Source organism: Myotis daubentonii, chromosome 11 (genome assembly GCF_963259705.1).
Source record: "Myotis daubentonii chromosome 11, mMyoDau2.1, whole genome shotgun sequence".
Taxonomy (NCBI): domain Eukaryota; kingdom Metazoa; phylum Chordata; class Mammalia; order Chiroptera; family Vespertilionidae; genus Myotis; species Myotis daubentonii.
The window spans coordinates 32,413,246-32,438,952 of NC_081850.1; the positions used below are offsets into that span (position 1 = coordinate 32,413,246).

At 36.9% G+C, this 25,707-nt stretch overlaps 1 protein-coding gene across 1 annotated transcript in view; it reads left to right on the forward strand.

The window, feature by feature from the left end:
• The window catches only part of KIAA2026 (KIAA2026 ortholog), a 108,855-nt gene that overhangs the window by 71,608 nt on the left and 11,540 nt on the right, over positions 1–25,707 (forward strand). Inside the window, exons 7-8 of the mRNA XM_059658715.1 lie at positions 4,487–4,576; positions 19,120–19,235. Coding sequence (XP_059514698.1) covers positions 4,487–4,576; positions 19,120–19,235 — 206 coding nt within the window. The remainder of the gene's footprint in view (positions 1–4,486; positions 4,577–19,119; positions 19,236–25,707) is intronic.

Here is a 25,707-nt window from a genome sequence, read left to right on the forward strand (position 1 = left end):
GCTCCTGTTCTGTATGTCATTTATCCTAAAGGCTGCTTTGCAGAGGAAATTCAGAATCCAGCTAAGACTTTAAGTAAAAGTATTGTTTTAAAATGTAAGCATAAACTCACTGAACCTTAATACCTCTAAAACAACAACAACTGTGTTTCTCCATTTAACCAATGAAGAAACTAAGGAATATGAAATAAAGTACTGCCCTAATGTAAAAATTGGGACCAAAATTAAAATTAGAGTTTTAAGTGCTTCACTATGTTAAGGATCTTTTGATTACATTATTATTTTGAATTGCTACCTCTTAAGATAAGTATTTCTAACTTCAGCTTTTTGTTTCACTTTTAACAGCATGGGTTTTTACTTATACCTTAAAATTATTTTAATTTTTAAATATATATAGTACATTGGGAGAAACATCTGTTTTTAATCATATAGTAGTAAAAAATATTTTAACTTGTTAATCAGATTTATTTTTTACGTCACACAAGATATTCTTATTTGCAAGTTTTAAAGAACTCATTATTGCTGGTATGGTGATCATAAGAAGTGAGAAGGAATTTTCCTGTCAGTTTTAACAGATAGTAATATAATTTTAGCTTAAGTACAGTATAAATTTTTAATTTACAGCATGCATGTAGTGTTTTGCTCACAATTTTCATAATAAGTTATATAAGAATGTTTTATTAGAATGGTAGTGAACATGATCCATTTCATTTGGACCTGTTCATTTTGACTTTTCTGCCTTGTATCCCTTTGTTTTTTTAATATAATTTACTATATTCTTTTATTTTTGTATGCTACCTTACTCCTTTTGGATATATAAAATACATATCTCTCAAACCTACTGAGTTTATAACCCAAAGGGCAAAATTTTTAACTTGAAGTAGTAATAAAGTAAGGAATGAATTATTTTGTAATTTTTCTGAGATGGGGTAATGGGGTTCTTTTGATCTCTGTGGGACTTCTCCTCTACTACGCACACACATTTCTGCTGCTTGAGTTGAAGCGCGGGCCTTTTAATATTTGCCATTTAATAGAAATAAAAGGTTAGATATAGTAAATTAAATCCTAAAACTATAATACATTTCCAGTTGTTAGATTTTGTTTTGTTTTGTTTTGTTTTGTTTTGTTTTGTTTTGTTTTGTTCTGTTTAGAAAGACCCTTTAAAGAACATGGTATAATAGAAGAAGGATGAATCCCAGGTTCTGTGGTTTTCCCTACCAGTGTGTTATCTTAGGTTAGTAACTATTAGTTTTAACTAGCATGTATACACCTTTTTAGCCTAGGCCAAGGTTTGGACCAAATTACATATTTTTGGTCCGTTTAGCTTGTGGTTGTGTCATGGATTGCATCAAGTGAAAGGTTAACTTGAGGGGAGATTGGGACTGCCTTAAAGAGGTTCTTCTTGGGGGATAAAACTCTTCTTGTAACCCCTGCAGTGTGACTGAAAACTGTCATGAATCTTGGCAATGCAGTCCAACTGTAATCTGAGCTGCTGTGGAGCTTTTCCCCAGCCCCTCCGAGGCCCTGAGCCTCAGATATGTTTTTCAAATTCAAGGTAATGAGAAAGAGGTTTTAATAAGGTGTTTTGCTTCATTCAAGAAATGCATCTGTTTTCCTCATTAAGGCGAATTTTAGTTATTGGATTGGTTGTATTTTTAAAAGCATCATTTGAAGTTGAGTTGAGTTTAAATAAAGGCCACAGATATGCCTTACTTTATAAATCAGAAGAACTATAACAGTTGCATAAATCAAATTATTTTTTTTTCAATATTAGTAACAAAATTAGAATTATATTCCTATACAAGAATTTGTAATAGTTTAATTTTACCCTATTTTCGGTATGTTACGTATGTAATACAAATTTATGTAGAGAGAGGTATGTATTAATATACTAGAGGCCCGGTGCACGCTGCAGCAACCACCTCTGCCTCGGCCCCCGCCGCCATGGTGGCTGCCTCTGCCTCTGCCCCCTGCCACTGCTGCTTCATCCAGAAGGTCATCCAGAAGGACGTCCACTCTAGTTAGCATATTACGCTTTTATTATTATAGATAAAGGGTATAAATTGTTATGGAGATATTAAGTCATTTTAAGATAATATAAAAGTAAATATTACTAAAACTTTTGACTCTCAAATTCAACAAAATTTATGTTTAAAAGTCATGTCAGTTATTTTAAGAAACAGTTGTCTTCTCATTGTGCATTTAATTCAGTATTCCATCCCCTGTTTGGAAATTTATCTTTATGAATGTCCATAGTCATTAGTCCTTAGTACCATAGGTTTCAGTGGCTATGCAGTTTTGTAATTCATAATCATTAAATATCTTCCTGTTCAAAAGTGTGATCTGAAGACCATACCTGGGAACTTGTTAGAAATGCAGAATCCTAGGTCCCACCTCAGACCTCATCAAAAACCACATTTTAATAAGATTCCCGGGTGATTCTTATGCACATTAAAGTTTGAGGAGCACTAATTTAGTACAACTAAATAACTGGGTAAGCCACTTGAAAGTGTTATTTTATATAGCTCGTAGACTGTGGAAATCATTCATGGTTTGACTTCAGAACTGTTATTTATTCCTTTAAATTGAATATAAATATTTGTTGACCTCATGGCTAATTGTTAATTAAAAGATCTTTACTTTTTTTAGGGAATGTTTAGTTGTAGGAATATATGTTTTCATTGTAATTATAAGTTTCTAAAAACTATATGCAAAATATGCTATTATTTTTTTTTGTAAAATAAGACAGCTAAGATGCAAGTGAAAATTCTTCTGAGCTTTGCTATCTGTGCAAATTAGAAATCTTTGCTATGATATGAACTAGTATACCAAGTTCAGTGAAAAGGGGTGTAACCAACCATCTGTAAGCTGTGGGCCAAATTTTACATGAGAGTCATAATAGCAGATTATATAGTGGGAAGTTTAGTTTCCACTGAATTCTCACTAAAAATCTGGTGTAGGGCCAACATTGTTCTTAGGCTTTAATAGAAATTGAAGACAATTTTGTTCTTGAGGCACTTACATGGTTAACCACTCCATTGCTTGACTATCAACATTTCTTCCATAACTCTAGACTGGCAAATGGGAATGTGTAGTTTGTAATAAATATTAGTTGTACTGTTTTGCTAATATATTATGTACTGTTTTCTACTCTGGAATTGTTTTGAGTTACTTAATTGTATAATCTTACCTGCTTTGTCAGTTCTGTGAGTTTGAAATTATATAGCTATTTCTAATAATGGTATTTTAATACTAATTATAATTTATATCTTTGATAAATTTTCCTTAGTCTATTAGGTTGAGCCATATTGCCATTTTTGTAGATCAAAGGCATTTCAGCAATTTCATATAATTCAGTCTAATAATAAAGGAAGTTTAAGGGGCTCCTAGTCTCCCATTTTAGTTATTCATTAGTCACTAGGAATAATCTTATTGTAACACTTTTCCTTTTGTCATTTTTGTTTATTTGTTTCTTTTAAAAGAAAGTATGCCTTTTAGGAAAACAATATTCTTACACATAAATTAATGAATAAACAAGGGCTGAAAAATCAGTGAATTAATAGCTTTATAAGTATAGTATATTTTTAAAATTATCACACAGTATAAACATTACAGCGAGACTTTGATTAATCTAAAACTTTTCCTCTGTAGGTGGTTGTAGTTTTGTTTTAAAATATGAGCTTAAATTATTTTAGGAAAAATGTTAAGTATATTAAACGAATTGGAAAAACTCAGTATAATTTTACAAGAACTAAAATGTAGTTACTAATATTTTGTTGCTGACACTTTACAGTTTAAAACTTTAGTAATTAAGTCAAACTAGTTTGATTATTAATAATTAAAAACCAATTATTTTGGCCATTTTTTTAATATTACCAAGTGAAATAAAATGAGCCACACAATTATGAAAGGAAATGTGTGGAGATGGTCTTACTAAAGAACTACTAAGATCATATTAAGAATGTGTACTTAATTTCATTTTTATCTTTGAATATATCACGTGTAGTTGAAGTCCTTAATTAGCAATCCCAACACCAATAATACCGCTTGTTTAATTGTGTAGTTAGCAAACCAAAGCAAAGGTATGACAGTTCTCCAGGGGTGCATTTATTCACCTACTAGGAGACTGCCTGGTGAAGTATTTCTTAAAAGGTGATTCAGTAACCAGTGAAATCTAGGGTGAGTTTCCAGATCTTTGTCATTCTGGGCTGAAAGTTAAGAATGTTAAAGCTACGTGTATTTTAAAGCAAACTGAGGGATAGGGAAGAGGGGTGAAACCACCGATGTTGAAATTTCAGCTATTTTTATACTAAGCCTGAAGTTCATACATCATAAAAATATATTTTAAAGTATAAACTGCAGAGCTTTCTTTGGTTTTAGCTATTACAAATAATTGTGAATTCAGTGTGTGTTGAAACAACTTCTGTTACCACATTTTGGGTGTTTTATATTATGTGTTATCAAGCTGTGTTTTTGTGTTTTATTTTAGCTTATTTGCACTAATCTTGATGAACTCAGGGACTTAATCACAAAAATCGAGAATGAACTCAAAGATCTGGAAAACAGTAGAAAAAAATCGGTAGGTGTTGATCCAAAAGTTCTATCTATTATTGTCAGCATAAAAATTTATTCCTTTTTTCTAAAGCCTTTTTTATCTTGTTCTCCTGGATGACATAAAAATTTGCAATGAACAATAGAAACATTGTTTCTTTTATTCCTCCTGTGTGGTCTGCTTTTTATTTTTAATAGATAAAAATTGTGCCGGAGCAAGTAAATTAATTTTGTTTGCCTGGTTTATATCAGGTATAATTTTAGATATTTCCCAATATACTGGTTGGTCGTTGTCTGACTGGTTGTTTTTTGGGTAATGCTTACCTTGGAAATATTCTTAATAATTATGTGCTTTCTATGAAAGTTTATTGCTTAGTAACATAAAATTTTAATTAGCTGTGACATAAATAACAGATGTAAATTGTTTAATCTTGCCCCAGATGTTTTGGATACATGCCTAAAAATGTCTTAAGAATCTTTGCCAGCTAAAGGTCTTCTTTTAACTTTCACTATATATTCTAAATTCTAAATTAATCCTTATTTCGTATTGTTCTTGAGAATAGAGTATAGGGGCATTATATTTATTCACTCAATACTTGGTAAAACACTCATTTATTTAATCAGTACTACCTATTTAACTGGCATTCATAGTTCGGTAATTTCACAAATTTAAAAATCAATCATCATTTTAAAAAATCGCTTTGTTTTATCCCTTAGGAATGTCATGAAGCCCTTTTTAGGTCTTTGCTCAGAACCTGTTAATCTAGAATTATGTATAAAATAAAGTTAGTGATATAGCAAGCTTTATATCAACAGATTTATAGTAGTCATTTTATATGCTGTTTAGAAAAGACATATTGGTAGCATTCTGAAGGGAGGAGACTGAAGTATCATAAAATTACAACCTTCCAAGATTATTTTAATATAGAAGTGAAACAGCTTTAAGCATATCTGAAGTCCCTCATGTGATACCCCTGAGAATATCGCTATAATCTAACAGAATAATGTTCATAATGATAGTCATCAATTAACAAGAAAATATTATGTTCAATGTATAATCTGAGAATGCAAAAATATATATTATAAAAGTATTTCATTAAAAATTATTTATACCCTTATTAGAATCTTTTATTTTCATATATACACACATACACTTTTTGGTATATGGACATTCTCTTGATTTGGAACACCAAATGGTGCTTTAAAATTTACTTCTGTGATATATTTCACAAACAACATTTATATTAGACTATTTTCTCCTCAGCCAAAGTTTTCAAAAATATATTTGATGTTATATGCTCATAAAGGACTGATGTTCTGTAATAAGAAGAAATAATATTTTAATCAGGGTGTTACAGGTTTTTTGCAGAAGCTGTTTATTTTAGTGTTTATTATTTTCTATACTTTATGACTCCAAACAGAATTTTGTTAAGTTAATTTGCTAATTGGTTTTTATGCTTTAGTAAAACATAATATATCTTAATTTGTTCCCATATTATAAATCAGGGTTTTGTTTTTAAGCATAATTGATTTATGTACTTATTTATATCATGTATTGTAAGAGAAAAAGACTTCTGCACACATCCTAGAGTTTTTCTATGAAGCCATCTACCTCACTTCCATGTGGTATTATGAGATACTAGGGGCCTGGTGCACGAAATTCGTGCACTGGGTGTGTGTGTGTGGGGGGGGAGTGTCCCTCAGCCCAGCCTGCCCCCTCTCACATACTGGGAGCCCTCAGGCGTTGACCCCCATCACCCTCCAATCGCAGGATCGGCCCCTTGCCCAGGCCTGCCGCCTCTGGCCTAGGCGTTCGGCCCGGGCAGCGGGGACCCGCAGCTGCAGCGGCCCCACAATCGTGGGCTTCGCTTTAGGCCCAGGCAAGGGACCCCTAGCTCCTGGGACTGCCAGCTTCGACCGTGCCCAGCTCCCATCGCTGGCTCCACCCCTACTTCCTGCTATCACTGGCCAGGGCGGCAAAGGCACCTGATTCTCCGATCATGGCTGGGGGGCAGGACAAAGGCGGCCCCAGGGCCGCCTTTGCCCTGCCCCCCAGCTCTTAGCTCCCCCCTGGGTTTCCGATCACTGTCAGTGGCAGGGGGCTTCTTCCTGCTTTCCCTTTGGCCTCCCTGCATTGTGCCTACATATGCAAATTAACCGCCATCTTGTTGGCAGTTAACTGCCATCTCAGTTGGCAGTTAATTTGCATATAGCCCTGATTAGCCAATGAAAAGGGTAGCTCGTACACCAATTACCATTTTTCTCTTTTATTAGTGTTGATAAGCATATTGCCTACCTTCACAGGAACAAGTAGAAGAGTGAAAAAAAACTATAAATTACAAATACTTAGCACTCTAGTCCTTGGGGACATGTAGGTTTTAATTGATTAGATTTCATGTCTCTAAATTTTTAGCTTGTCCATGACTCCTGGTATTTGCATATCAGTTTTAAAATATGATTTCTGTTCTTCAAGAAATAGAAGTTCTTGGAATTGTACTTAGTAGGGATAATCTTATTGAGATTACCAACGTATAGGCTGCCTAAAAGGTTTTCATGAACAGCTTATCCCAACCACTTAAATGGCCACGTAGCGTTCTAAAGGAAATATACAGTTAAAAGTTGGCATTTCAGTATCATTTCTTTTTCTTTCTTTCTTTCTTTTTTTTTTTTTTTGCAAAAGCTAATACTGAGTGTGATAAATATTAGTTGCAGGAATTAACTTTATTGAATGTTTATGTTAATATTGAATACCAGTTTATTTGTCTGGTATCATTTGAAATACACTATTCCACATAACTGAATTTTCTACATAACTGAAATTCATCATTCAATGGAAAATTTCCTACCTCCTTGTACTGTGTTGAACACAATTTAACCCTTTCTTGATTATTCAAGTATCATTATGAATACCCATAATTGTACTAATACCCTAAAAATCTGTTAATATCAATAACTAAACATATACCAAAAGGCCTTTATGCTATGTATTATGAAGGTTTTTGTTTGTTTGTATTTTTGCTTTTGTTCTGTCTCTTCATTGTCAGTCTGTCATTTCTTGTGTGTGTCCATGTACTTGCCCTGCCTGATCTATACTGTGGATTACAAAGCAAGTAACGACATTTATTGGAAGTGGGTTCATGGTAAGGACCTGAGGGACTTTCTTAATAATGAAATGCCTGAACTTGGTGATGGTAATAACCATTTTGACTGATTCTTTGCCTCAAGAGCTTCCTTCACTATTGACAGATGAATAAAGTATTAATATTGGTCTTCATAAGAGGATATCACTGCCAAAACTAAAATAATATTTAGAGTCAAAACAGCTTATTATCATAAACTTTCCTATTTACAGTAATGGCTCCAATAACAAAGAGGGTATATTCTTTTTTTTTTTTAATATATTTTATTGATTTTTTACAGAGAGGAAGGGAGAGAGATAGAGAGTTAGAAACATCGATGAGAGAGAAACATCGATCAGCCGCCTCCTGCACATCTCCTACTAGGGATGTGCCCGCAACCCAAGTACATGCCCTTGACCGGAATCGAACCTGGGACCTTTCAGTCCGCAGGCCGACGCTCTATCCACTGAGCCAAACCGGTTTTGGCACAAAGAGGGTATATTCTATATAAACATTCAGTTGTCATAAATGCCATTACTAAAGGTAGAAATTATATGTGTGAGAGAGGATTTAAAATGGATTCATATAAACACTTGGCTCCTTTAGGGAGCTTCTCTGCAAGGCCTTTCCAGACACTTTTTTTACCAAAGCAATAAGGAAGAATTATCCCATTTCCTCGCCCTAGCTCAACATCCCATTAAAAAAAACTTTTTTCCTTGGCTGCGTCGCACAGTTGATTAGAGCATCATCCCAATATCCAAGGTTGTGGGTTTCATCCTGGACAGGGCTCATAAAACAATCAAACAATGAATGCATAAATAAGTGCAACAACAAATGGATATTTCTCTCTCTCTTTCCCCTCCCCCTTCCAAAATTATTTTAAAAATAATTTTTAAAAATCCTCACCCAAGGGTTTTGAGAGAGAGAGGAACATTGATGTGAGAGGGAAACATTGATCACTTGCATCCTGTATATAACCTGACCGAAGATCAAACCTGCAACCTTTTGGTGTGCGGGACAACGCTCCAACCAACTGATCCACTTGGCCAGGGCAATGAAATTATATATATATATATATATATATATATATATATATATATATATATATATGTCTTAACCACTTAGAGGCTTTGCTATTTGCTATTGAGGTACTCCTCGTATTAGAAGATGTACAGTCTTTTAAAATCTAGATTGAGCTACTCGTTCTTGCAAGACAACTAGTTCTATTTATGGTTAATAATGTGAGGAGAGAAAAATGCTTTAAATTTCTTGAGTTTGCTCTAGTTCACTTGATCCCATATTTAATTTAGTAGCTTTTTCAAAAAAAGGCTTAACATCCTGGAGAGATGCTATACCTAATTACCAGAGATTCGTTTAAAGTCAAACAACTGGTTGAGGTAGAGATATGTAGTCAGACAAAGTCCTCTAATTTTTTCTTTCTCATTATCTAGATCATAGGATTCTTTAGTGAGCTAAAGGAAAAATCATAACATTTTATTATTATTACTAGAGGCCCGGTGCACAAAAATTTGTGCACTCGGGGAGGGAGGGGGGGGGTCCCTCAGCCCGGCCTGTGCCCTCTCCCAATCTGGGACCCCTCGGGAGATAACGACCTGCTGGCTTAGACCTACTGCCGGGTGGCAGAGGGCAGGCCCAATCCCTAGGTGCAGCCCCTGGTCGGGCTCAGGGCAGGGCCATTTGGGGAGTTGGGGCACCACCCCATGTCATGCACAGAGCAGGGAGGATCAGGAGGTTGCGATGCCACCCTCAGTCACGCTCAGGGTAGGGCCGATTGGGGGGTTGGGGCACCGCCCCCTGTCACACTCAAGGCAGGGTCGATGGGGAGGTTGCGGCGCAACCCCCTGTCACGCACAGAGCAGGGCCAATCAAGGGGTTAGGGCACTGGCCCCTGTCACTCACAGAGCAGAGCCCATCAGAGGGGTTGGGGCGCCGCCACTCACACTCAGGGCAGGGCCGAAGGGGAGGTTATGGCTCTACCCCGTCACACACAGAGCAGGACCCGTTGGGGGGGGCGGGGGGGGAGGGGGTTGGGGCACCACACCCTGTCACACACAGAGCAGGGCCGATCAGGGGGTTGGGGCACTGCACCCTGTCACACACAGAGCCACAGAGCGATCAGGGGGTTGGGGAGCTCCCCCCTATCAGGCACAGAGCAGGGCTGATCAGGGGGTTGGGGCGCCTTCCCCTGTCCCGAACAGAGCAGGGCGGATAGGGAGGTTGTGGCCCCGCCCCCTGTCGCACACAGAGCCGCAGGGCTATCAGGGGGTTCAGGGGCTTTGGGCACTGCCCCCTGTCACACTGATGCCGGTGCCGGGAGGCCTCGCGGCTCCGCTGATCCCCTTGCACTGGGTGTGTGTCGGGGGGGGGGGGAAGGGGGGAGTGTCCCTCAGCCCAGCCTGCCCCCTCTCACATACTGGGAGCCCTCAGGCGTTGACCCCCATCACCCTCCAATCGCAGGATCGGCCCCTTGCCCAGGCCTGCCGCCTCTGGCCTAGGCGTTCGGCCCGGGCAGTGAGGACCTGCAGCTGCAGCGGCCCCACGATCGTGGGCTTCGCTTTAGGCCCAGGCAAGGGACCCCTAGCTCCTGGGACTGCCAGCTTCGACCGTGCCCAGCTCCCATCGCTGGCTCCACCCCTACTTCCTGCTATCACTGGCCAGGGCGGCAAAGGCACCTGATTCTCCGATCATGGCTGGGGGGCAGGACAAAGGCGGCCCCAGGGCCGCCTTTGCCCTGCCCCCCAGCTCTTAGCTCCCCCCTGGGTTTCTGATCACTGTCAGTGGCAGGGGGCTTCTTCCTGCTTTCCCTTTCACCTCCCTGCATTGTGCCTACATATGCAAATTAACCGCCATCTTGTTGGCAGTTAACTGCCATCTCAGTTGGCAGTTAATTTGCATATAGCCCTGATTAGCCAATGAAAAAGGTAGCTCGTACGCCAATTACCATTTTTCTCTTTTATTAGTGTTGATTATAGTTTTAGTTGAGATATAGTTTGCATTTTGCTTAATTAATATGGAAAATACCATTTTTCTATCTAGGAAGTTTATTAGTTTTCCAGAAAGATAGAATAAAGGTATTAATGAATTTGTCTGATCCTATTGTATTTTAAATTTATTCAACATTATTGCTTTCTAAATCAAAATTAGGAAGATTTTGCCAAGCTTATACAGAAATGGTTATATTTCTGGGTGTTTCATGTGACCCTTTTTTTTCATATTGGCTTTATTTCCTTTTTTAGAAAAATATATTGATTTCAGAGAGGAAGGAAGAGGAAGAGAGAGAGAGAAACATCAGTAATGAGAGGGAATCATTGATTGGCTGCCTCCCGCACATTGGACCTAGCCACAACCCAGACATGTGCCCTTGACCAGAATCAAACCCGGGATCCTTGGGTCTGCTCTATTCACTGAGCCAAACTGGCTAGGGCATTGGCTTTATTTCCTTATGTTTTATGTAATTTATATTTTCAAAGAGGTTTCCATCTTTTTAAATAAGCAAAGATCTGTGTAAAGATTGGGTATAAGCGGGTAGGGGAGGCCGGGGGAATGTCAAGGGAGAAAAAAAAAGGAGACATATGTAATACTCTTTGTAATACTTTAAGAAATAAAATTTTAAAAAAAAGGATATATAAAAAAAAGATTGGGTATAAGGGAAAATTAACATTTGGCAAAAAAAAAAAAAAATCTTATAAGAAAAGAAACCTTGTCTGGATTATATTATGACAAATGATGGAATGCTAGTCTTATCAAATAGATAAACTAAAATTAAAATATAAGAGCACATCTTTTCTAATACACCTTTTAGCAATTAAGCACTTCTGCACTGAGCAGGATTTAATACTTCTAAATATCATAATCAGTATATTAAAAAGCTATAAAATTGTCTATGCTCTTCAATCCTATAGTCCTATTTGGGATTTAACATTTATACCCATTTCACCCTTACCCACCCCCAAAAAAAGTAGTTTACACAATGGTGTGTTCCACAGACTACCTCTAATATTGGAAATTTGGAAAAAGCTCGTATGTCCAACAGTAGGGAGATGACTAACCAAACAGTAATACTAACACAATGGTATATCATATAGCTAGTAAAAGAAAATATCTGTAGATCATTGTTACTACATGGAAATATTTGTGAAATGTTAAATTTTTTAAAACATAAAAATTAATATGTGCGTAATGGTTACAATATATAAAAAGATATGTTAAAAGGAATTAGGAATTTCAAGTAATGAATGAAATTTTTATATGTTCTTACGATCATTTAAATTCATAATACAATAATACTTCTCCTGCCTAATCAAAGTCTATACGTTAGCTAGACAATGTTTTGGGGTCACAGAGTTCTTTATAAGCCAGTGGTTATCAAATCAGGGATAATTATGCACCCCCACCACCCAACCCCTGAGACTTTTTGGTTGTCATAGTTGAAGATGTGGTACTGGCACTTAATGGATAGAGGCCAGTGATACTGCTAAAAATATGCTACATTTTAATGATCCTATAATGCACAGGATAGCCCTCCCGCCCATAACAAAGAATTATCTGGTCTCACATGTTAGATGTGTGGCCATTGCAAAACCCTGGCGGTAAACCCATATTTGTTAAGGACTCTAACCTCTAATTTTGTCTGCTGCTGCCAATTTATTATGGTGATATTTTGAAAATTAGGTAAAAGTCAATAAAATCATATATCATATACCATAATTGAGAATATTTTATTGCGTCATTTACTCCTAATTCAGGCCTGTATTTGATAGAACTTGTGACTATCAATGTTAACATTTACCCTTTATGATTCCATCAGATAATTTTAAAATATTCTTTTTTTCCACTTAAAAATGTTTTTATTAAGATATAATTGAAAAAATTAAAAAAAGATATAATTGACATTAAAACTAAATTTGAGGTGTGCAGTGTGTTGATTTGATACATTTATATATTGCTAAATGTTTAGCTTTAGATCCATCTCAGCTGTCTTCATTATGATTTATGGCCTCCCTTAAGTTTGTTCACCATTTACCTTTTACCTTCCTTAGGAAATGAAGAAGTTACAGATAACATGCTTGTATATTTTCTTTATTCATTTTTAGAAATATGATGTAATATATTTTTAAAAGTGAAGATACAGTAAGGAATGAGAAGCACAGGTAAATGGAAAAATAAAGTCAAATTATGCATAAAATTTCACTTATTATATGAATTTATTTGGACCCAAAAAACATATGGTAAAAGTTTAATATAAGGCAAAGCAGTTATTATACATTCACCTTATTTTCTAAGACCTATAACAAATTTTACTCTATTATAGTGAAAGGTTATGGGACTTTTTCCTCCTCCTTTCCATTTCATATCCCATTTGCTCCCAGTGAGGGAGGCATCAAATCAAAATTATCTTTATAGTTATATGTTTAGAGTACAAATCTATTTTATTAGAGTGTGTAATGAACTTTAGGTATATTCAGAGTTCTGAATATGCCCTAATTTTATTTAATGACTTTAGTTGTAGATATGGTTGCAGTAATCTCTAAATTGTCCTTAAGATTAGTATTAAGTTTTGACAATTGAGTCATTATCTGTATTGTTTTTTTATTCTAGATCTCCTGGTAAACTATTTAATGGTTAACAAAACTGAAAACTATCTCAACTGTTGGGGGATTACTTTGTCTTTAAATAGTTATATTTAAAGCTTTTTAAAAAATTAAAGTGACCTTTTGGAAAACTTGCACAACAGATAAGTTTCTTTACTAATTTACAGATTCCAGTCTTATTAATTAATTAGGAAAATACTAGAGGCCCAGTGCACAAAATTCGTGCATGGGTAGGGTCCCTAGCATCTGCTGGCTGCTGGCTGCTGGCCAGGGCCTCCCTTCATTCCGTTCCACCCCCTGGTGGTCAGCGCACATCCAACTCCCGGTTGGTCAAACTCCTGCCCTTGGGGACAATTTGCATATTAGCCTTTTATTATATAGGATTTTCTCAACATCTTTTGTGTCCTATGCATACTACCAGGAACTTGGTAGGGATCTAGAGATTGAAATTAAGTTCTTGTTCTCAAGGAAATTACTTGTAGAGCTTAAGATTCTATCCCCAAGCCCTGGGAATAAATTATTAACTTTAATCAAGGGTTGGACTAGCTCCAATTTTTTTAAATAAAAGATTTAATCTTTTATTGTCAAGCTGTGTTTATTCAGAAGTCACCATGCACTTGGCTCACTTTCATTAATTGCATGTTTATATGTTATCTGACATGTTCAAAATAATAGTAAGAAAATAAAGCTAGATGACAGGAAATGTGAACCAGAACAATACATGACTGGTAAGACTATAGTCATTGAATTGTCTGAGAATGCATTTTCATTTATCTATGGTAAGTCTACTCTGCTCAACTAAGAAGGATTTGAACCCTTATTAAGAGTGTTCACTATTTCTCCTTACTGCAATTTGGCATAGTTTGAATCCCATCAGGGAAACTTCCATAAAAACAATATTTGAAACCCTCTTTTCTTCCAAAGAAAGTTCTAATTACAAGGGGAAAGGGCTGTTTGGTATTTTTAAATTAGGCAAAGAATTAATGCTATATATTTCCAGAATGGAGTGAGCTTAAAGCAAGGGTTAAACTGGGTAATATATCCTTCTATAGTTAGAGCTTCATAGTGTGGCTTGTATAATATGCCTTAACCTTTTGAATTACATATCTCACATGCTTATTCAAATATGAATAACATTTTAAATATCATATTTTTTCAAAGCCCCAAGTAAATTTATATTATCTTCTATTTAGTAGTGATTTTGCCACCTTTCAATGTCCAGAGTTCTGAACAATTGAATTTAAATCCTGGAGGTGCTTATAAATTAATTAACTTAAAATCAATCAATCAATCCTGGAGGTGCTTACGGCCAAAACTATGAGCTTCATCAATCTGGTAATATTAGATTCCCTTTTCCAATAATAACTCTCTCACTAAGAATGTAATATGTCATACAGTTTTTATTCTACAAATCCAAATGACACCAAAACTTGCAGTTTTATTGTTGATGTAGTTATCTTCCTGTTTTCTAGTTAAATGTTAATTTAGAAATGTAATGGAAATTGCACATATGTTGTTCAATATGGGATTTCTTTAAAATAAAGTACAAATGTTTTCCTTCTCTATTAAATTAGTCATAGGTGAAAATGTGTAAGAGTACCTCAAGAGAAAATACTAGCATGTGATAGCTCATATTAGAACTTCTGGCAATGTTAAAGTACTTTTTAACTTTTTCCATATTATATGCAGACATTTCACTATACCGCCAAACTAGCACTGTTTCAAGGGTCTTTATCAAGATAAATGTGATGTTTTACCCACAAACACATTGGGATTATCTTAGAAAATATTTTTTATCCCTGAAAATAGTGAGAATTCTAATTTTGAGAACAATTTATTTATCCTTATTTATATACCTGTTTATGAAGAAAAGTAAGGGCTAAATTTATATACATAAAGCTTATTAAATATATTTTATTAGAGAAACAGTTATAGCTCTGTTCCACAAATGACCTTTTATTAATCCTTCTACCTACCATCTTTATCTTTGATTCTATATTAATCAGTGCTGACAAAAGATTGTAAGAGTCTTCTAATTTTTATTACATCCATATTCTGTCTTACATGTTTGAAAATAGGGGAACTTGCTGTTTTCCTTATTTTTTAATTCACTTTTAAACTTTAGTTCACTATAATTTTAAGTACTGTTGTAATTAAACAATACATATGAGATTTTAATTTTGCATTACAGAGATACCTACCTGTATATACAGGTGCTTACAACAAGATAGTCTCTTTCTTCTTTAGGAATTGCCTTTGTATAGGCCAAGAAAAATAGCATTATATTATCTGCATATGTAAATCAAGTTGATCAGTCAGCAAAGCTATTGCCTGTGTTTAGTTAATGACCTGACTTAAAGTTCTGGCAATATTTGTTTGATTTTAATATTAGACCCAAGTTAAGGTAAATTGTCACCATCTCTGACTAACTTTTAAAATTTTGTAACTTTTCTTCTCCTTACATTAGTCCCATTGTATACTGTGACACTCTGAGATCATCTCTTATTAGAAAGGGACATATTATTTTAATTCCATTTGGTTTTATTGACCAAAGATGATAAATGAAACAAGCAGGGTGAGTTTCTCTTTTACTACCAAGTAGTTAAAATACCTTGCCTCAAATACCAATCCCAGAGCAGTGATTCTGAACTTGTTAAAACCTGTGTCCCCTTTTAATCAACTTAAAAACTATGGACACCCATACCCCATGGCAGGGTATAGGAATGCCTTTTGTCAGGGTCATATTGTATTCTTTATATGTATCTTATAGTCAAATCATTTTATCAGTCTTTCTATAATTTGTGTTATGTATGTAATAAACTTTTTGTTTGCTTCCCAAATACAGAATGGTTAAATATGCATTTTCAAATGTAAATGAAATATTCCATCACTATCTCAATTTGGGAATATGCAATATAAAGAAAGGAAAGAAGGCAAAAATATGTATATAAAGTTAGAAGGCCATAGACATTCCCAAACAGGTCAGTGGGTAAGACAGAATTATATTGAAGTTAGAAATCTATTCTCTGATTAATATTTACTGACTCCTTCCTGTGTCCATCAGCTAGTTCAGAAGTTTATTTCTGGGCATTGGATTAATTAAAATTTAATAAACCAAAATAAAACCAAAAGATAAAATCTTCCTAATATTTAAAAAATTCTTTTATATAAAAATTAATGTTGCAGTTTAGTAAAGACACAAACACAGGTGACAAATGTCTTGCAATAATGACATCCAGTTACACAGTCTTCCCTTCTTGTGCCTCACTTACCTAGTTCTAAGGTCCCATAATACTAGTAGTCTTTCTGCATTCCCCATCCCATCCCATCACACTAATCCAGACAGCAGCCATACTACCCAAGTTAATTCTGATCTGCCATTCTGCCCCATGTGACCCCCCAGTTAAAAGGAATTCAGCATGCTTGGTGTTCCCTGGCCTTTTCACAGTTTTTCAATTAATTATACCCAAAGAGTATATTCTTTCCACCTTCATTCCTCATTTCTGTTTTCTCTCTGCTATCTTTAACTTAGGAAAAGTTTACTTCTACTCTCACCATTTTATTTTTAAGCCAAATGATAGTTAAGTAGAAAAATAACATTGTTGACATGCCCTGTTAAAGGGAAAAGTCTCCACCTTTCCTATTTTTTTTTAAATTTTCTATTTTTTTTATTGAAATAAAAACCTATCTCATTCCTCAAAGGATTTATGGCAGCTGTCATTTGCCTTTGTACCTTCCTCAGTTAGCTTTCCCTAGATGAAAGTTTCTTCTGGTCAGTTTTATTGTTTATAATTTAACTAGAGGCCTAGTGCACGAATTCGTGCATGGGTGGGGTCTGGCCCGCCCGGCCCCCATCGGGGCAGATGGGGGCTGGGCCTGTTGGGAGGAGAATATGATGGGAGGTTGGCTGGCCGACCTGCCCCAATCGGGGCTGATCAGGGGCAAGCTGATTGGGGGGAGGGGCTGATTGGGGGTGGGGCTGGTCCGGGGGGTGGGGAGGAGGGAAGGGGCATTTGGTTGGAGGCCCACTCTTGATCAGGTGGGAGAGTCTGATCAGGGGCAGGCCGGCAGTGGGGAGGGGCTGCGAGGTTGGCCGGCCTGCCCCACCCCCTGATCTGGCCAGGTTTGCTGGCCACAGTGGTTGTCGTAGCAATCGGTCCTTATGGTTGTTATGGCCATTATGGTCACTGGATTTTTATATATATAGTTTGTTTTCATGAGTTAGAATAAGCACTTCATACTATTTCATAACATTTCTTTTGAGGGCAACTTTTGCGGTATTAATTATTATTAACTTGAAAGTATTTGACAAGAGGGAAGATATATCTACATTAGCATATTATGAAATAAAGTAATTTTTTTGAATTTTTGTCATAATGCTATGATTTATCATGCCACTAAGAAGACACAAGAATGAGTGAGCCTGTTTATGTGCACGTGCACATAAAATCCAACATCTTCCTATTTTTGATAAACAGGAAGATTAATTTTTTAAGATTAAAAAAACCTCAGTGGTAAAAATGTACTGTAGTTATTTAATATTTTTATGTACATAGACATTCTGTTGGTTTAAAATACAAAAATTTTTGAGAATAGGAACTGTGCACTTAATCTCTTAGGTTTATGTGCGACTAAAATTTCCATGACTGAAATCTTGAAGGTTTAGATACATACACAATTGGGAAATTTATGTACAGATTTGGAATACATTTTGCTTTAGGGAGTGGTAATTTTTCTGCCTTAATGTTCTACAAATGTGCAATTGGCTCAACGGTTGCTATGGGATGAAATCTAATTCTTTACATGCTAAATATGATCCATAACATATATAGTAGTGAGTATTTTGTTATTTAAAAAAATAAAACAAATGGGCTATATGGTATGTGAATTATATCTCAAAGCTGTTACCCTCCGCGCCCCGCCCCCCCCCAAAAAAAGAAAAGAAAATACAGTCTTTTTAAAAGAATATATTTTATTGATTTTTTACAGAGAGGAAGGGAGAGGGATAGAGAGTTAGAAACATCGATGAGAGAGAAACATCTATCAGCTGCCTCCTGCACACCCCCTAATGGAGATGTGCCCACAACCAAGGTACATGCCCTTGACCAAAATCGAACCTGGGACCTTTCAGTCCGCAGGCCGATGCTCTATCCACTGAGCCAAACCGGTTAGGGCGAAAATAACAGTCTTTTATATAACAGTAAATGATGATGATGGCGGTGGTGATGTTGATAAATGTATACTAACATTATGGAGAATAGGGTATAAGCTACCTAGAGATATAACTTGAATAATTCTATGGGTACTATTAAAACATATCTTTATTAGAGGTTTTTATAACCTATGTCAGATTGAATTTATATGATACAGTTTTTAAGAGATAGTGATGTAATTTTAAGAACTTGAACTTCAGCATCAGGCTGATGTGAGTTCACCTTATAGGACCTTAAAAACATTTATTATTTGTTAAGTGAGACTAAAGTGCACATACCTCAGAAGGGTTTTCATACAGCTACAGTGCATATGCGCTGTCATACTCACTCCATCTGTCCCTTCTTCCCACCCCCCCCCCCATATATGAATGAAATGCTTTTGAGTAATGCTTATTAGCAAATGGAGGGGTGTCATTAATTACTAAGTCAGTGTAGCATTGCAGTATTGAAAATGATGACAATATATCAAATAAGGTTTATTACAGGATATATCCCCCTTTCTGCAATCTTCTAGAAGAGATACTTATTTCATGGATATTGGTATTTTGGTTTTTACTCAGAACATAAGGGTTGACATTCATTTTTAGATTAAATCTAAGGGATTTACTTTTAAAATTGTGTTTTTAGGGTAAATGGTATCATCGGAGGCAAGCTGTAAAAGAATTGCATAGTACATTGATACGTCTTTTAAATGAACTGCTGCCATGGGAACCAAAATTAATGAAAGCTTTTCAAAGAAACAGGTAACTCAAGCTTTATAATTTGTTTTATTTACTTTAGGGCTCTTAATTTAGGACTTATGAGAAGATGTCCTGGAATATTTAGTAGTTTTTATTGATTTATAATTTAGCAGCTATTTTGAGTGTCTCCTATATACAAGAGACTTCCCAAGCCCTGAAAAAATAATGTTAACAAAACCCTTTCTCTGTGTCTTACATTCTTTTTCTTTATTGTGGTAAAATGCACAGAATTTACCATCTTAACCAGGTTTAAGTGTGCAGTTCAGTGATTTAAATACATTAATAATGTTTTGTTACTATTATCCATCCATCTCAAGAACTGAAACTCTATACCTATTAACTCTGCATTTTCCCTGCTCCCTAGCCCCTGGTAACCACCATTCTATATTTTGTCTCTATAATTTTGACTATTATAAGTCCTTATATAATATACAATATTTGTCTTTTTGTGACTTGCTTATAGAATAATGTTCTCAAGGTTCATTCATGTTGCAGCATATGTCAGAATTTTCCTCCTTTTGAAAGCTGAATAATACTCCATTGTTTGCATTTATCACATTTCCTTAGGTAACAATTTTCATGTTATTTATGAATAAATTGTTATGCACATAGGTGTACAAATATCTGCTTTTAATTCTTCGTTTATATACCCCGAGATGGGATTGCCAGATCATATGGTAATTCTACTTTCAATATTTTGAGGAATCACCATATTGTTTTCCACAATGACTATGCAATTTTACATTCCCTACAAACTGTGTATAATGGTTCCATTTTATCACCAACATCTGCTATTTTCTATTTTTTTATAGTAGCTATCTTAATGAGTATGAAGTGGGTGGTATATTGTAGTTTTGATTTGCATTTTTCTAATGATTAGTGCTATTGAATATCTTTTTATTTATTTTTAAAAAATATTTTTATTGATTTCAGAGAGGAAGGGAGGAGGGAGGGAGATAGAAACATCAATGATGAGAGAGACTCATTGATTGGTTGCCTCCTACACGCCCCCTACTGGGGATCGAGCTTGCAACCTGGACATGTGCCCTTGACCGGAATCGAACCTGGGACCCTTCAGTCCACAGGTCGACACTCTATCCACTGAGCCAAACCAGCTAGGGCTTGACATCTTTAAATATTAAGTCTTCCCACTACAAAAAAAATTAGAGGCCAATATCCCTGATGGACATAGATGAAAAAATGCTCAATATTTAGCATTTTTTCAATCTGAATTGAATATTAGCAATCTGAATTCAGTAATACATTAAAAAGAACATACACTATGATCAAGTGGGATTTCTTCCTGGGATGCAAGGTTGATACAATATTCACAAATCAATTAACGTGTTATACCAAATAAACAAAATGAAGGATAAAAATTATATGTTCAGCCCAGCCAACGTGGCTCAGTGATTGAGCATTGACCTATGAACCAGGAGGTCACGGTTTGATTCCTGGTCAGGGCACATTCTCGGGTTGCTGGTTGGATCCCCAGTCGTGGGTGTGCAAGAAGCAGCCAATCAATGATTCTTTCTCATCATTGGTGTTTCTATCTCTCCCTCTCCCTTTCTCTCTGAAATCAATAAAAATATATTAAAAACAAAAAACAAACCAAAAAAAATGACAGCATGGTCTGTAAGATGGTACAATCCCCATTAAAAAAAATTACATGATCATATCAATAGATGCTGGAAAAGCGTTTTAGAAGATCCAATACTCACCCTATATAATAAAAAGGTAATAGGCAAATTGTCCCTTCAACCAGAGTTTGACCAGGGTGTGGGGGCGGCCCACCGACTGCTGGAGTCCCTGCCCCCAGCCGGCCCCACCCCTGATCGACCCCCACACACACTGACCGGGGGCGGGGCTGGCCAGACCCCACCCATGCACAAATTCATGCACCAGGCCTGTAGTTTATGATAAACTCTCTCGGCACAGTGGGAATAGAGGGAACATACCTCAACATAATACAGGCCATGTATGAATATATGACAAACCTACAGCCAACATCATACTTAATGGGAAAACTAAAAGTGTTTTCCTTAAAATCAGGAACAAGACAGGGCTGTCCACTTTCTCTACTCTTATTCAGCATTACTGGAAGTTCTAGCTACAGCAGTCAGACAAGAAGAAGAAATAAAAGGCATCCAAATTGAAAAGGAAGAAGAAAAACTGTTGTTATATTCAGATGGCATGATACTGTATATAAAGAACCCCAAAGTTTCCACTAAAAAACTACTAGAACTGATAAATGAATTCAGTGAAGTAGTAGAATACAAAATAAATATTCAGAAATCAATTACACTTTAATACACCAATAATGAACTAGCAGAAAGGGAAACTAAGAAAACGATCCCATTTATAATTGCATTAAAAATATGTAGGAAATTTTTAATCAAGGAGGTAAAAGACCTATACTCAGAAAATTATAAGACAGTGGAGCACAAAATTGAAAGAAGATACAAATAAATGGAAGTATGTACTGTGCTCATGGATGGGAAGAATAACATCATTAAAATGTAAAATACTGCTCAAAGTAATCTGTAGATTCATTGCAGTTTCTATCTTAATACTTAATAGCGTATTTCACAGAATTAAAAGAAGTAATCCAAAAATTTATTTTTATTTTGTGTGTGTGTGTGTGACTTTTACACTGCTGAGCCGTGTCCAGCCCTAAAAGTGTTGTTTCCATCTTTCCCTCTGAGTCTCACCTCCTGCATCTCTTTGATGCACTAAGAATGCTCTCTGTGAATCAATGAAGAGATGCAGCCCCCCAGGCATAGAGCTATGACAGAAAATCAATGTACAGTGTGGACAGTTGAGGAGAACCTTAAAAAATGTCTTAAACAAGTCCGCACTCTTCAGTCCCCCACTGCCAGTGATGGAGACAGCTGGCGGGGGGGCGGGGGGTCATACCTGCTAATCGGCACATTCTTTTTTAGTGTCTGGAGGTTTAGCAAAACCAGCAGATGAAAACTATAGTCAACATCATAATTAGAAAACATGTAGATTCACAGATGATTCTGATACTTTTCCCCTCCTGTCCCTATGGTGAGTCTATTTTAAAAATACTGAACTCAGCACTTTGCTTAAATCATGCTGAGACCTAATGTGCATTTTATTTTCTCTCTAAAAGCAACACTTAGCAACTTTTACTTGCTGGCATCATCTGGTACCAAGAACAATGAGAGTAATCCCAAAATTTATATGGAATCACAAAAGACCCTGAATAGCCACAGCAATCTTAAGAAAGAAGAATAAAGTTGGACGTTATTATGCTATCTGATATAAAACTATACTACAAAGCTATAATAATCAAAACAGCATGGTACTGGTATATAAACAGACATATAGATCAATGGAACAGAAATAAACCCATGCCTATTATGGTTAGTAAATATAGGGTTCTCAAAAATGTATACACACATTTTGAAAAATTACAAAGGCAGTGTTTATTAAAATACATTTCATTTTCAAAATTGAGCTATCAGCTGTTAAAGTGTGTATACATTTTTGGGGGACACCCTGTATTTGACAGAGGAGACAAGAACATACAATGGGATAAAGACAGTCTATTCAATAAAGGGTGTTGGTAAAATTGGACAAATAGATGCAAAAAAAAAAAAATGAAACTAGACCACCTTTTACACCATATATAAAAATAAACTCAAGATGGATTAAAGACTTAAATATAAGACTCGAAACCATAAAACTCCTAGAAGAAAACATAGGCAGTAAAATCTCTGACATTTCTCTTGGCAATATTTTTTCTGATAAATCTTCTCATGCAAGGGAAACAAAAGAAAAATAAACAAATGAAACTACAGTGGGGCCTTGATTTGTTCTGTGACTGAGCTCGTAACTCAGATTACTCGTACATGTCAAATCATTAAAGTGAACGAGTGAGACACGTGATGCTGGGCTGATGTTGTGGCGTTCACTGTGACGTTGGCTGCGCCAACTAGCGGTGTGGTATCTGAAGCTGGCTCGTAACCCGAATTTTAGCCCGCAACTCAAAGCAAAAAATCGGCCGAGAGACAGCTCATATCTCGAAAAACTCGTTAGTCGGGACACTCATAAGTCAAGGCCCCACTGTACATGTTTTGCAGAGCAAAGGAAACCATCAACAAAACAAAAAGACAACCTACTAAATGGAAGATATTCACCAGTATACATCCAATAAGGGGTTAATATTTAAAATTTATAAAGCACTCATACAATCCAACACACACACAGACAAAATAAAACAATCCAATTTATAAATGGGCAGCCCTGGCCAATATGATGCAGTGGTTAGTGTCGGCCTGTATACGGAAGGGTCATGGGTTCAATTTTGGTCAAGGACACATGTACCTAGGTTGCAGGTTCCATCCTCGTTCCGGTCAGGGCACATGCAGGAGGCAACCATTCGATGTGTCTCTCTCACATTGATGTTTTTCTCTCTCTCCCTCCCACTTCTTCCCCCCTCCTTCTCATTCTTTCTGAAAATCAATGGAAAAAAATATCCTCAGGTGAAGATTTTTTAAAAAAATATTAAAAACGGGCAAAGAGGGCCCTGGCTGGGTGGCTCAATTGGTTAGAGCATCGTCCCATACACCAAAAGGTTGCAGGTTCCATTCCTGGTCAGGGAACGTACCTAGGTTCCAGGTGCATACCTCCTGATCACATTGCATTCAGGAGGCAACCAATCAGTGTTTCTCTCTTCATAGCGATGTTTCTTTCTCCCTCCCTCCCTCCCTTCCTATCTCTCTAAAACCAATAAAAAATATCCTCGGGTGAGTATTAAAAAAATAATTATTAAAGTACCAATTGCAACAGTATGGACATACCTAGAAGGTACTATCCTAAGTGAAATAAGTCAGTCAGAGAAGGACAAATTTCATATGATTTCACTTATTTGTGGAATCTAAAGAAAAAAATAAATAGAAATAGACTCATAGATAGAGATCAAATTGATGGTCACCAGAGGGGAGGGTGTTTGGGGGCCTGGGTGAAAAAGGTGAAGGGTCTAAGAAGTACAAATTGGTAATCACAAAATAGTCATGGGAATGTAAAGTACAGCATAGGGAATCTATGTATATATCTATGTATATAAAAGCCGAAGTGATCGTTATGACTGGTCGCTATGACATGCACTGACCACCAGGGGGAAGATGCTCAACGCAGGAGCTGCTCCCTGGTGGTCAGTGTGCTTCCCACAGCAGGAGCACCTCTCAGCCAGAAGCCGGGCTCACAGCTGGTGAGTGCAGCTGCAGCGGCGGGAGCTTCTCCCACCTCCATGGCAGCGCTACCAAGCAGCAGGTACAGTGGGGCTGGGATGAGCAGGAGTGGCGAGGCGCCAGCCCTGGCTCAGGCTCCTCCTTGGCTGCTTGCCACTTCATGCACTGCTACATCCCCCAAGTGGTCCCAGATTGTGAGAGGGTGTAGGTCAGGCTGAGGGACCCACCAGTGCACGAATGCCTGCACCGGGCCTCTAGTATAGTCAATAATATTGTAGTAACTATGTATGGTGCCAGATGAGTACTTAAAATATTGGGAGGACCACTTTGTAAAGTATGATTGTATAACCATAATTACTGTACTAGAGGCCTGGTGCACGAATTTGTGCATGGTTGGAGTCCCTCAGCCTGGCTGGCGATTGGGGCAGGCTGGCGGGGGGGGGGGGGGGGGGGACTGCAGGAGGTTGGCCAGCCGCGGGAGGTTGGCTGTGGGATCGCACTGACCACCAGGGGGCAGCTCCTGCGTTGAGCATCTGCCCCCTGGTGGTCAGTGCACGTCATAGCTTCCAGCCCATCATCTGGTCGTAATGATCTTTAGGCTTTCATATAGAGAGATAGCTGAAACTAATACTGTACAAAATAATATCGAATGTAAACTATAATTGAAAAAATACACTGAGTGGCCAGATTATTATGACCACCTGACGTTTGTAGGCAAATTAGCTATTATCTCGCGCTGAAGTTGCTAGAGAGCCAGACCATTATAAATAGGGAAGCAGGTTGTTTACCACAACAGTAGAAGTGATTTTTTTCTGAAGATACGGGTAAACAATGCGGTTTAACAGCCTTTGAATGTGGGGTGATTGTTGGTGCTCGGAGCCATGGAGCAAGTATCAGCAAAACAGCTGAATTCGTTAAATGTTCAAGAGCAGCTGTTGCTAAAGTGTTTAAAGACTGGACTGTCAGCTGAAAATCTGGGTCTGAACATGCCAATTGTGGCCGTCAGTGAATAGTCAATGTTAGGGCAGAACGGAGAGTGGCAACACTGGTACAAGACAACAGAAGGGCAACAGTGCATCAAATTATTGCAGATCTTAATCAGGGATCCTCTCAAATGACGCACTGTTCGCCATACACTGCATCGTATGGGATATGGAAGCTGAAGGCCTGTTCGAACACCTTTGCTGTCGGCAGTTACCAAGATAAAACATCTCCAATTCGCACAGAAACACAAGGATTAGACAGTCGAGCATTGG